This window comes from Sciurus vulgaris (genome assembly GCF_902686455.1).
Source record: "Sciurus vulgaris genome assembly, chromosome: 11".
Lineage (NCBI taxonomy): Eukaryota > Metazoa > Chordata > Mammalia > Rodentia > Sciuridae > Sciurus > Sciurus vulgaris.
This window is the reverse complement of record NC_136472.1, coordinates 125,650,348-125,664,556: the sequence shown is the minus strand read 5'-3', so window position 1 is coordinate 125,664,556 and position 14,209 is coordinate 125,650,348. Positions and strand designations below refer to the sequence as shown.

General features: G+C 36.7%; 1 protein-coding gene across 3 annotated transcripts in view; it reads left to right on the top strand.

Moving 5' to 3' along the window:
* PRDM10 (PR/SET domain 10) overlaps positions 1 to 14,209 on the top strand; it is a 100,146-nt gene that overhangs the window by 32,338 nt on the left and 53,599 nt on the right. For all 3 annotated transcript variants that reach the window (XM_079104125.1, XM_079104124.1, XM_079104123.1), the window contains 2 exons: positions 8,738 to 8,902; positions 10,942 to 11,001. In XM_079104125.1, coding sequence (XP_078960251.1) covers positions 8,738 to 8,902; positions 10,942 to 11,001 — 225 coding nt within the window. The remainder of the gene's footprint in view (positions 1 to 8,737; positions 8,903 to 10,941; positions 11,002 to 14,209) is intronic.

The window sequence follows — 14,209 nt, the reverse complement described above, 5'->3', positions numbered from 1 at the left end:
GACAATTTCATAGTGTTTTGATATATTTTGCTTATCAAAAAGCAAAACAAAGGAGAATATGCTTGTGATGTGGTATATGACCAGAGGCCCCATCTCTGGATAATCATGTAAAAGCTAAGGCCAGGAACCTCTATTATATTCTGTCTCTTTTTTTCTTTTTTTTTTGTATTGGGGATTGAACTCGGGGCATGTAACCACTGAGCCACATCCCCAGCATTTTTTCAATTTTTTAAAAAATTAAAATATTATTTATTTTTACAGACACATTTCAATTCATTGTACACCAGTGGGGAAAAACTTTTCATTTCTATGGTTGTACACTATGTAGATTCACACCATTCATGTAACCATACATATATATATAGGGTAATACTGTCTGTTTCATTCTACTGTTTTTCCATCCCCACCCCCTCCCACCCCATTTTCCTCTACACCATCCAAAGTTCCTTCATTCTTTTTCCCCCATCACCTCCCCACTCATTATATATTGTCATGCACTTATTAGAGAAAACATTCGGCCTTTGGCTTTTTTGGGCTTGGCCTATTACACTTAGCATGATATTTTCCAACTTCATCCATTTACCAGCAATTTGCCATAATTTTATTCTTCTTTATGGCTGAGTAATATTCCATTGTGTATATATACCACAGTTTCTTTATCCATTCGTCAATTGAAGGGCATCAAGGGCATCTAGGTTGGTTCCACAATCTAGCTATTGTGAATTGAGCTGCTATAAACATTGATGTGGCTGTGTTACTGTAGTATGCTGATTTTAAGTCCTTTGGGTATAAACTGAGGAGTGGGATAGCTGGGTCAATTGGTGGGTCCATTCCAAGTTTTCTGAGGAATCTCCATACTGCTTTCCAGAGTGGCTATAGCAATTTGCAGCTCCACCAGCAATGTACAAGTGTGCCTTTTTCCCCACATCCACGCCAACACTTATTATTGCTTGTGTTCTTGATAATAGCCATTCTAATTGGAGTGAGATGAAATCTTAGGGCAGTTTTAATTTGCTTTTCTCTAATTACTAGGGATGATGAGCACTTTTTCATATATTTGTCAATCACCTGTATATCTTCTTCTGCGAAGTGTCTGCCCATTTCCTTAGCCCACTTATTGATTGGGTTCTTTGTATTTTGGGTTTAAAGTTTTTTAAGTTCTTTATAAACTTTGGAGTTGAGTGCTCTGTCTGAAGTGTGTGTGGAAAAGATTTTCTCCTACTCTGTAGGCTCTCTTTTCACAATATCAATTGTTTCCTGTGCTGAGAAAAAACTTTTTAGTTTGAATCTATCCCATTTATTGATTCTTGCTTTTATTTCTTGCTCTATGGGCATCTTGTTAAGGAAGTCTGGTCCTAAGCCAACGTGATGGAAATCCAGGGCCTATTTTTCTTCTATTTGGTGAAGTGTCTCAGGTCTAAATTCCTAGATCCTTGATCCATTTTGAGTTGAGTTTTCTATAGGGTGAGAGATAGGGTTTAATTTCATTTTACCACATATAGATTTCCAGTTTTCCAAGCACCATTTTTTGAAGAGGCTATCTTTTCTCCATTGTAAATTTTTCGCACCTTTGTCTAGTATGAGACAACTGTATTTAATGTGGGTATGTCTCTGTGTCTTCTATCCTGTACCATTGATCTACCTGTCTATTTTGGTGCCAGTACCATGCCGTTTTTGTTACTATTGCTCTATAGTGGAGTTTAAGGTCTGGTATAATGATACCTCCTGCATCACTCTTCCTGCCCAGGATTGCTTTGACTATTCTGTGTCTTTTGTTCTTCCAGATGAATTTCATGATTGCTTTTTCTGTTTCTATGAGAAATGTCATAGGGATTTTAATTGGAATTGCATTAAATCTGTATAGCACCTTTGGAATTATGGCCATTTTGATAATATTAATTCTGCCTGTCCAAGAACATGGGAGATCTTTCCATCTTCTAAGATTTTCTTTAATTTCTTTCTTTAGTGTTCTGTAGTTCTCATTGTAGAGGTCTTTCACCTCTTTGGTTAGATCGATTCTCAAGTTTTTTTTTTTTTGAGGCTATTGTGAATGGAGTTGTTTTCCTCATTTCCCTTTCAGATGGTTCATTACTTATGTATAAAAATGCTTTAGATTTATGTTTGTTGATTTTATAACCTACTATTTTGCTGAATTCATTGATGAGGTCTAGAAGTTTTCTGGAAGAGTTTTTTGGATCCTCTAAATATAGAATCATGTCATCAGCAAATAGTGACAGCTTAAGTTCCTCTTTTCCTATTCATATCCCTTCAATTTCATTAGTCTGTCTAATTGCTCTGGCTAGTATTTCAAGTACGATGTTGAATAGAAGTGGTGAAAGAGGGCATCCCTGTCTTGTTCCCATTTTTAAAGGGAATGGTTTCAGTTTTTCTCCATTAAGAATGCTGTTGGCCATGGGCTTAGCATAAATAGCCTTTACAATGTTCAGGTATGTTCCTACTATCCCTATTTTTTCTAGTGTTTTGAGCATGAAGGGGTGCTGTAATTGTCAAATGCTTTTTCTCTGTCAATTGAAATAACCATATGATTCTTATACTTAAGTCTGTTGACATATGATGGATTACATTTATTGATTATGGATGTTGAACCAACCTTGCATTCCCAGGATGAACCCCACTTGATCATGGTGCACTAACTTCTTAATATGTTTTTGGATAGGGTTTGCCAGTACTTTGTTAAGGGTCTTTGCGTCTATATTCATCAAGGATATTGGTCTAAAATTTTCTTTCCTTGATGTGCCTGGTTTGGGAATGAGGGTGATATTAGCTTCATAGAATGAGTTCGGTAGGGTACTCTCCTTTTCTATTTCCTGCAATACTTTGAGAAGGATTGGAATGAGTTCTTCTTTGAAGGTCTTGTAGAACTTGACTGAGAATCTGTCTGGTTCTGGGTTTTTCTTGGATGGTAGGGTTGGCTTCTTCTATTTCATTGCTTGATATTGATCTGTTTAAATTGTGTATGTCACCCTGGTTCAGTTTGGGAGGATCATATGTCTCTGGAAATTTGTGGATGTCTTCGTAATTTTCTATTTTGTTGGAATACAGATTTTCAAAGTAGCTTCTCATTATGTTATGTATTTCAGTGGTGTCTGTAATGCTATTTCCTTTTTCATCACAAATTTTAGTATTTTGAGTTTTCTCTCTCCTTCTCTTTGTTAGTGTGGCTAAGGGTTTGTCTATTTTGTTTACTTTTTTCAAAGACCCAACTTTTTGTTTTGTCAATTTTTTGAATTGTTTCTTTTGTTTCAAGTTCATTGATTTCAGCTCTGATTTTAATTATTTCCTGTCTTCTACTATTTGGTGTTGATCTGTTCTTCTTTTTCTAGGGCTTTGAGCTGTAATGTTAGGTCATTTAGTTGTTGACATTTTATTCTTTTCTTGAATGCCCTCCATGCAATGAATTTTCCTCTTAATACCGCTCTCATAGTGTCACAGAGATTTTGATATGTTTTATTATTGTTCTTGTTTACTTCTAAGAATTTTTAAAATTTCCTCCCTGATATTTTCTGTTTTCTGTGCTTCATTCAATGGCATATTATTTAGTCTCCAGGTGTTGGAGTAATTTCTGTTTTTTATTTTGTCATTGATTTCTAATTTCATTATGATCTGATAGAACACAAGGCAGTATCTCTATTTTTTTGCCTTTCCTAAGGGCTGTTTTGGGGCATTACATATGGTCTGTTTTTGAGAAGATTCCATGTGCTGCTGAGAAGAAAGTGAATTCGCTTGTTGATGGATGGAATATTTTATATATGTCTGTTAAGTCTAAGTTATTGATTGTGTTATTGAGTTCTATGGTTTCTTTGTTTAGTTTTTATTTGGAGGGTCTATCCAGTGGTGACAGTGGTGTGTTAGTGTCACTCAGAATTATTGTGTTGTGGTCTGCTTGATTCCTGGAATTGAGAAGGATTTGTTTGATGTACATGGATGCTTTGTTGTTTGGGGTGTAAATATTTATGATTGTTATGCCTTCCTGATTTATGATTCCCTTAAGCAGTATGAAATGTCCTTCTTTATCCCTTCTGACTAACTTTGGCTTGAAGTCCACTTTATCTGATATAAGGATGGAAACCCCCGCTTTTTTACTGAGTCCGTGTGTGTGGTAGGTTTTTTCCTATCCTTTCATCTTTAGTCTGTGGATGTCTTTTCTATGTGATGAGTCTCTTGAAGGCAGCATATTGTTGGGTCTTTGTTTTTAATCCATTCTGCCAGTCTGTGTCTTTTGATTGATGAGTTTAGGCCATTAACGTTCAGGATTATTATTGAGATATGATTTGTATTCCCAGTCATTTGGGATTATTTTTGGTTTTTAAGTTGGCTTGGTTTCTCCTTTGAATGCATTTTCCTTTAAGGTAGTTCCTCCCTTTGCTGACCTACATAGTTGTTTTTCATTTCTTCCTCATGGGATATTTTCTTGGGAACACTCTGTAGTGCAGGCTTTCTATTTGTAAATTCTTTTAACTTTTGTTTATCATGGAAGGATTTTATTTCATCTTCAAATCTGAAAGTTAGTTTTGCCGGGTATAGGATTATTGGTTGGCAACCATGTTCTTTCAGAGCTTGAAATATGTTGTTTCAGGCCCTTCTAGTTTTTAGAGTCTCGGCTGAGAAGTCTGCTGCTATCTGTATTGGTTTCCCCCTATAGGTAATCTGATGCTTTTCTCTCCCAGCCTTCAAAATCCTATCTTTATTTTGTATGTTAGGCATTTTCATTATAATGTGCCTTGGTGTGGATCTGTTGTGATTTTGTGCATTTGGTGTTCTGTAAGCCCTGTATTTGATTTTCCATTTCAGTCTTCAGGTTTGGGAAATTTTCTGATATTATTTCGTTGAATAGGTTGTTCATTCCTTTGGTTTATTTCTCTGTGCCTTCCTCAATCCCGATAATTCTTAAATTTGGTCTTTTCATGATGTTCCATAATTCTTGGAGATTCTGTTCATGATTTCTTACCATCTTCTCTGTTTGGGCAACTTTATTTTCAAGATTAAATATTTTGTCTTCATTGTCTGAGGTTCTGTCTTCCAAGTGGTCTAGTCTGTTGGTGGTGCTTTCCATTGAGTTTTTTATTTGGTTTATTATTTCCTTCATTTCAAGGATTTCTGTTTGGTGTATTTTGAGAATCTCTATCTCTTTGTTGAAATGATCTTTTGCTTCCTGCAGTTGCTCTTTCAACTCCTTATTGGTATGGTCATTCATTGCCTGCATTTGCGCTCTTATCTCATCCTTTGCTTCACGAATCATCTTAATCATGTATAATCTGAAGTCTTTTTCTGATATTTCTTCTATCATACTGTCACTAGATTCTGTTAATATAGAATCTAGATTTGTTTGGATCATTTTCTTCCCTTGTTTTTTCATGTTATTCATATATCTTCCCCTCTAGCAGTGTAGATCTGGGGTATTGCAGATTCCCCCCTATAGGCTTATAGTGACCCTATAGGTTTCCAAAACCTTTTCTTTAAGTGGGACATCAATATTAGCAGTGCCTAGTTCAGACAGTATGCAGCCTGAAACCAAATAGCCCCTCTTAGGACATAAACAAAATTGTCATAATAAAGAGAATGAGTTCAATTATTATCTTCAGTATAACAAATAGATTTGCAATAAGGTCTACAGTTTCTAATGGAGGACAAAGAGGATGTGGAGGGGTGTAGGATGTAGCTGTTAATGGATAAGAAAAGAATATATAGAAGATCTAGATCATAGAACAAGTGAGTATAATCAAAAGAAGTCAGTTGTTATCATGGGAAAAGGGAGAGAGAGACTCTGAGGGAACAGGTAAACAAAAGGAAAAGCAAGTGAGAAAAGTAAAGAAATAAAAACTTAAAATTTTTCAATAAGGAGAAAAAAGAAAATCTGTACTATAACTGTCATATAATATTCAAACCTCCCAGTCTTCAGTAGCTTAATGTATGAAAGGTACCTGACAATGAGCTTCCAGTCTCTAGCAGGTATCTCAGGATGGGATTTGCCCCACCTAAAGATGGGAGATATAGTTTTCAGGATTATTCAAGATGGCCGCTCTGGCTTCCAAATGTGTTGGCAAATGGGGAGCTGCAGTTCAGGGTGTGGTTGTGGTGGGCTGGAGGTCCTGGAGGTGGGGTGCGGTTGGTCAGGTAGGGGTCCTGGAGGTCAGGTGTGTTTGGTGTGGTTGTGGGATCCAGGAGTCGGGTGTAATCAGTCAGTCTGGGCGTACTGGTGGTAGGGCACAGTCAGTCGGTTTTGGGGTCCTGGTGGCGGGGAGCAGTGAGTCGATGTGAGGGCCCTGGAGGCAGGGAGTGATTAGTCGGGCTGAGGGTTCCTGGAGACAGGGCTCAGTCAGTCCGGCCAGGGGTCCTACAAGTCATGGCTGTTGTCTCAAAATGGTGGCAGCAATGTGTAACCAAACCTGCAGGTACTGTCACAGTAAACTTCTAGGCAACAGCAGGCAGCTGGTGCACCTCTGGCGGTCTGTGGTCAGTCTGCTGACTGCTGTCGGACGATCAGGATGTGAACGTCGGGCTGTGGGTAATGGGTAGGTGAAAGGCAGCAGCCTTTTTTCAATTTTATTTAGAGACAGGGTCTCACTGAGTTGCTTAGGGCCTCACTAAGTTGCTGAGGCTGGCTTTGAGCTCATGATCCTCCTGCCTCAGCCTCCTGAGATACTGACATTACAGGCATGTGCCACCGTACTTGTCCCATTATATTCTTCCTTCCTAGTCATTTGTGCTCTTGGCTAGAAAATCAGACTGCAAATTCTGGTGGTTTTTTCTTTTCTTTCCTTTTTTTTTTTTTTTAATTCTTCAAATTCTGATTGGCAGTATCTGAGTGAGGAAGACCAAGCAAAAAAGCTGAGATCTTAGATGGCTCATCTTTTGGAAAATGTTTTTTTTGTTTTTAAAGTACTGGAACTAGTTCAAAATTCTGTTAATGAACAAATCTAGAGGACTTATTTACCTGAATTCACCTGAATTATACACCTGAAGTCACAAAATTGTCTTATAGCAGAGGAAACTGTACAAATATGATATGAAACTTATTTTCCCAATGTATAAACTTTATCTTCATGGATAAATCAAATTTACACAGAAGCCAGACTAATCATTTAGTATAGAAGTGGAAGTTTGCTGTATTTCTGTGATGCTTAATTACATTTGACTTCTAGGTTTCTTTCTGGAGATTAAGTTAGTTTATATCAGTTTTGGAATCTGTTATTCCTCATTGGGGAAAACTGACAAAAATGTTATGTCCACTGCTAAGGCAGTGGAAAAGTAAGGATCCCAACCTGAGCACTGATTTCCACATTAGTACATAAATGGTCTCTCTCCTAAATGTGCGCTTCAGTCATGTATTTCCAGACCTCCAGTCTTGGGCATTAGGCCACATGCCAAGCTATAGCCCTTCCAAATGTAGTCCTTCATGCTGGCTGCTTAGGTTTAGTCCTTTAACTGTATTAAAATAGTATCAGACAAGGAATTTATAAGTATTTTATAAAACTTAGTTTTTGCTTTTAGTTCTTTAGGTTTTGGAAGAGAGAATATTATTTACCCTGGTGACAACTAAATATTTAGTCCAGAACTCCTTAAAAGTTCTTGTAAGAATTTTCTGTGTCTTTACCTAGCTGGCAAGGAATAGTTTTGTTATTCATTCATTGATTCCACAGAAATTTCCTGATATGCCTCCAGTATGTTTTTTTAGTGTGAAAGAACTTGTAGGAAAGAATATGGCCTTATTTTAACATGTCAACTGAAAAAAACTGTTATAAAATAGAATTTTTGTGATGCGCTGAGAGCAATTGGCTTTTGAAGTCTTGACATATTTGTTCACTGTATTAGTCAGGGTTCTCTAGAGGAACAGAATCAATAGGAAATATGATTATAAAAAGGGGATTTATTAGATTGACGTACATGACCAGAAGCTGGATAGTCCACAGTGGCCGTTTATAGAATGGAGAGCTGGAAGAACCAGTAGCTGCGTAGTCCAAGAAGCGGAAGTCCAAGGAGGATCAACAATGCTATCCTACTCTGAGACCATGGCTTCTGGAAACTACCTGGAGAATCACTGGCCAAGTCCACTTTGGAAGAGTGAAGGAACGAGAGTCCAGTATCCTCAGATGATCGAAGCAGCAATCCAGAACCCATTCAAGAAGAGTCAGGCTCACATCTGCATCTGCTTCCTTGTTCTTCCAACTTTTATTCCATCCTATTGGGTGGTGCTGCCCATGCTTAGGGAGGGGCTCCACTTTATTTCCTATCCCACATTTCAGACATTCCTAGACACGCCCTCATCGGCACACCCAGAAGCCTTTTAATCATCGACATCTCTTAATACAATCAAGTTGACAATTCAAATTAACCATTAAGTTCACATTGCAGAATAATTTGTGTCTTGTATTTTGGTAGTGGTGTCAAACAGGAATCTGCAGTCACTATTCCAGGATCATTTAACCCCCTACCACCTGTGACTCCCCAAAGGAATCATCTGTGTTGGACATTTGAGGCAGAGGAATTTAAGTGATTTTCTCACATTAAGTGGCAAATCTATGACACAGTTCTTGTACATGTCTCCTAGTCTCTCAGAGTAGATTAAACTGCCTAGATTCTCATTCTTCTTTCATTGGGGATATTTTAGCAGTGCAAATGCACTTGGTTGGCCATGTATGTTTGTGAGATTGATTTTTTTATAAGAATAATTTTTTACGAGAATAATTGCTACACACTTGCCTGTGTTTTGCCCCAGGTGCACTTTGTTCCGGATGCTGGTACTGTGGCTCAGATTGTCTACACCGATGACCAGGTCCGTCCACCCCAGCAGGTGGTGTACACGGCAGATGGTGCCTCCTACACTTCAGTGGATGGTCCTGAGCACACACTGGTATACATCCATCCTGTGGAAGCTGCACAGGCACGTGGAAGATTATTGTTTTAAATTTGTTGATTAATTAATTAATCAATTCAGCAATTACTGATGTTTACTCTGTGCCAGTCATTGTGCTAGGTACTGGTGAAGCAGAAAACATTCAGATAAGATTTGTGTTCTCAAAGATCTCATTACCCACTCAGCAGAGGAAGAGATCATTCATTTAATTTAAATTTAGGGTAATAACTATGTAGAGCACTAGCCTCGTGCCAATTCTGTTGTACAGTGACTAGATTGTGAATTTGTTACTTTTTCTGAGTATCCATAATCAGACATTTAGTCCTATATAGCTTAATCAGAGATGGCTCAGTGAAAATGTATGGCTTATTTCAGTTAAAGGTATAAGCAAAAGATTCTAATAGCTTATTAATTACCCTTTATTAATAGCCTACTGATTCTTAGTCTATAACAGAAGTCATTGTTTTTACTGGTAAAAACTATACAATTATAAGTTCTTTAATTTTTTTCCCCCAGTGGCTTGAACTTTCCAAAGATATGACACAAATATTCTGTAGTATACAAATGTTATTTTCTGTTGTTTATACTTCACAATGTACAAGGTGCCTTTAAGCATGTTTTTGTTTATTTGTTTTTGAATGTTGGGGATTGAACCTAGGGCCTTGTGCCTGCCAAGCACATGCTTTACCACTGAGCCTACTCCCAACTGCCAAACACAATTAAAAAAATAAAAATTAAAAAAAAAAAAAAATATATATATATACTTTGTGGTAGGATCCCCATCATAAAATTTGCCTTCATGCAATATTTAATCAAGAGACTCAAATCACTCCCAAGAAGATGTGAGGCTCACCTGATCAATACTTCTCTAATCTATTTAAAGATGAAATTGCCAAATACTTTGATGGTACTTTTCAAATGCTTCTGCTTAGGTTTAGTCCTCTAACTGTATTAAAATAAGACCAGACAAGTTTTGTAAAGAATGTCCTGTGCCCAACTTCAGGTTATGATGTTACTAAACATCAAATTTTGATAATTTTTAAAAATCAAATATGAGAAATCTGATACTGCCTGAAACCCTTCTTTATATTTTTCTGGAATCAAAATTTAACCATAGTTCTTATTCCCATAGGTCTGTTAAAATCTTGGGCAAATTAAGATCTTTGAAAAGCTTTAGAAGAAAGCATATTTTTCTGGGGCAGGATGTTGACCATGGTGCCTTAGTTATAACAGTCTTGAAGATTTTCTTTCTCTAGTTACTTTGCTGCAGTGTGACCACACTAATTGGGATCAGTTTTTTTTTTTTTTAACTTTCATTATGACTTTACTGGCTTTATTGATATTAAGTTCAATTTATATTCCTTCTCCTTCTCTTCTGATAATATACACGTGTTTGTATTTGAACACCGTTTTTATGATGATCTTCTCTGTGTTTATATATCTCTTTGCATTTTCACTGAATCACAAATCTGTTCCAGTGAGTGGTGTTATGTGTGAATATATGTAACCTTGTTCATAACATGTCTTGTATGTTTGCATGATATACCTTTTTAATTAGCTGTGACATTCAACCTCAAGACAAGCTTTGCTTAAAAGTAAAATAGTGGTGGGGCATGGTGGCACGTGCCTGTAATCACAGTGGCTTGGGAGGCTGAGGCAGGAGGATCGTGAGTTCAAAGCTAGCCTCATCAACCGTGAGGCGCTAAGCAACTCAGTGAGACCCTGCCTGTAAACAAAATACAAAATAGTACTGGGGATGTGGCTCAGTGGTCAGGTGCCCCTGAGTTTAATCCCCAGCTTAAAAAAAAAAAAAAGAAATAGTGAAACATGTTAGCCATGTGAGGTGATTAGACATACCATCTCATTGGAGCCATGTGAATGGAAAGCTTTCTTTAGCCAAATGTAAGATTGCTATCTATATGTTCTTTATTAATGAAGGATTACCAGCTGTAATGGAAGGTAATTCTCCTAAGCATTAGTGCTTAGCAGTAGTATAATTTTTCCTATGTAGGTGAGCTGTCTAAAGATCTTTTGATTATTTCTTTCTTTCTTTTCTTTTTATCTAGACTCTGTTTACAGATCCAGGCCAGGTAGCTTATGTCCAACAGGATACTACAGCTCAGCAGGTAATGACTTGCCTTTTTGTTGTTTGTGGATAATACTGTGATTCTTAGTTCCCTGCAGTGTCCCTCTGACCCTCTGCCTGGTGCCATTCTGGATAGCTTTTTTTTTTCTTAAATACTAAACATTCTCTGAGAGCTTCTTTTCATGGAAACAAAGCAAAACATAACATAATACTAACACACTCTAGTCAGTATATTTTGGAATGACTGGTAGTAAAAAGTGATTTGTTAGAGAAGTTTTAAAAATAAGCGTATACTGGAGAGGCAGAGGCAGAATCACTTGAGCCCAGTGGTTTGAGACCAGCGACCAGCCTAGACAACATAGTGAGATCCTCCCTCTCTCAAAAAAAAAAAAAAAAAAAGGATATAAATAGTATAATTGGTTCATGCTCCAAAGAATAAGAAGTTCTTTTTCTTTTAGTACTGGGGTTTGAACCAGGGCCTAAACACATGCTGGGCAAGTGTATTGCCATTGAGCTATACCCCCAGCCCTTTTTATTTTGACACAGAATCTCACTAAATTGCCAAAACTGGACTTGAACTTGCATACTTCCTGCCCCAGCTTTCTCAACAATTGGGATTATAAGTGTGCACCACCTTGCCCTCTGATAATGATGAATTTTTAATGTGTCTTTTTTTTTTTAATTTGGAAATGTTTTTGTACTTGTTCTATTTTTAAATACTAAAAAAAAAAAATCTGCTAAAATTATATATCAATTTGGTGATAGCCTTCTTCATTCTGGCTTCTGTAAAACTGAAATTCTTCTTGATTTTTCTCTTCTTTTTTAATACTATAAAAAACACTGTCATGAATATCATACTAGATTATCTCCTTTGGATAGATTTCCCAAGGAGAAATGGTAGAGACAAAAGATATTCACATTTTAATTTATTTAAGAACCAAGTTTGGGCTGGGGGGTGTAGCTCAGTGGTAGAGTGCTTGCTTAGTATGTTTGGGGCCCTGGTTTGGATCCTCAGCAGTGAAGATAAAAATAAATAAGAACCAAGGTTTTGTTTGAAAGTGCATTAAGATACAGGTATAAAAATCAAAGAAATAAAGGCCCAGAATCCCAAATTGAAATTGAAATATCAATATGAACTCAAGATATATTTAAAAAAAAAACGTGTTATTAGAGATGGGCTATACCTTAGTGGAAGAGCATATGCATAGCATGCATGAGACCTGGATTTGATCCCCAGCACTGCAAAAAACGTTTTGTAGTTCTGGCCACTGCAGAGGTTTAGACACAAGGATCAGTCTAGTAGCACTGAGCATCCCTAACACCCCACTATGTGGTCCCTAAGTACAGATCTTAGGGCTCTGAGCAATCAGGGCTCCTTGGAGAAATGTCAGATTTCAGAACTGTGGGAAGGAATATATAAGATGAACTTGGAGCAACTCATGTTCTCAGAATGCAAAGGAACTGTTAAAAATTTCTGGTGTCCTATGGAAGGAACTCAAGATGTAATTTGCAGGGGCCAAAATAGGACTGTTGACCTGTCAGAAAGGCTAATATCTATAATAGATTAAAAGTACTTAAACATACATATGGTCTGCATGTTCATTTTGATATTGAAAGAAATAACTCATTGGTCACTTTTTTGAGGATGCTAGGGACCACCACACTATCCTGAAAACTGGTAAATGAAGGGAAAGAATCCTGCCTCTCTCCCTGGAAGTACTCAGGTAACCAGTTACTTCACAAAGGTTTCTTCCTTTCCTTTCCTTTCCTTCTCCTTCCTTCCTCCCTCCCTCCCTCCTTCCCTCCCTCTCCCCTACCCCCCCCTTTTCTTTTCTTTCTTTCTTCTTTCTTTATCTTTCTTTCTCTTTTTCTCTTTCTTATTTGTTCTTTTTAGGTATACATGACAGTGGAGTGCATTTTGACATATTATACATATATTGACATATTATACATAGAGTATAACTTATTCTAATTAGAATCCCATTCATGAGGTTGTACATGATGTGGAGTTACACTTGTAGAACTAATAAATATAGCACCATTTCCATTCCCTAATGACATAGGAATCTAGGCAATGATTATCAACAGCAGACTATAACCACCAAGAAAAGGTGATTTAATTTGGAATTTCTTAATAGATTAGGATAATAGCAACTTAACCCTCTGACCATTCTTAGTATCACTGAAAGAGATATTCATTCATTACATGCCTCCTGGTGTTGGGTACTTCCGATATTACTGTATACCATATGTAAAGTATTCATCCTCCAAAAATCAAACCTAAATCAGATTGAGTCTCTAGATTCAACTGCCAGATTATAGAAAGCATAGTAGACTAATGAAAACAAATTAAAAAGACACACAAGAATGCAATTTGCAAAATCTGACCTATGGAAAACTCTAGAACAAATGGCCTGGCTTATTTATTCATTTATTCTTGTGGTGGGGATGGAACCCAGGGCTTCATATATGTTAAAGAAGTGCTCTATCTCTGAGCTACACCCTTAGCCCTTGATTTTGTTTCCTACAAATAAATCACAAGTGAAAAGAGGAGGAAGGGGAGCTAAAAGATTAAGAGACTTCAGGGACATTATTAGTCAGATGCAATATATGGTCCTTGTTTGGAGATTGATTTGAACAGATTGAAGGTAAAAGTATTTATGAGACAATTGGGGAAATAGTAATGCTAACTGGATATTTGATAATACTAAGGAATTGTTTTTAGATATGATAATATATGAAATATAAAATTTTCTTTTATAGATATGTATTAAACTGCTTACAAATGAAAATGTATAACATCTAGGTTTTGCTTCAAAATAATCTAGCGAGGAAGAAAGTGTAGGGAATCAGTTGATGTAAGATTGGCTATGAGTTGATAATTACTGAAGTTGAATGGCAAGTACATGAGGTTCATCACAATATTCTCTATTTGACGTATTTTTGAAATTTGTTCTTATAAATGGGAAAACTATTTTGATAAAACTTTAAGTTGTTTTTTGGATACTGAAAAAATGTATATTCTCATCAAAAATATGTTAGTATGCCAATTTACACACTCTTTTGCCACATTGGGTATTTACATTCTTTTCAAAATTTTCCAATCTGATAAGCAAAATGATATTTTGTTGGTCAGAGGGTTTTAATATTAAGGCACAGATTTAATTAAAGGTCTTGTCATTATTTTCACCTCAAAGTGCCCTTTATCTTCTCCAATCTCCAAAAACAATCTGCTTGTTTCATGTTTT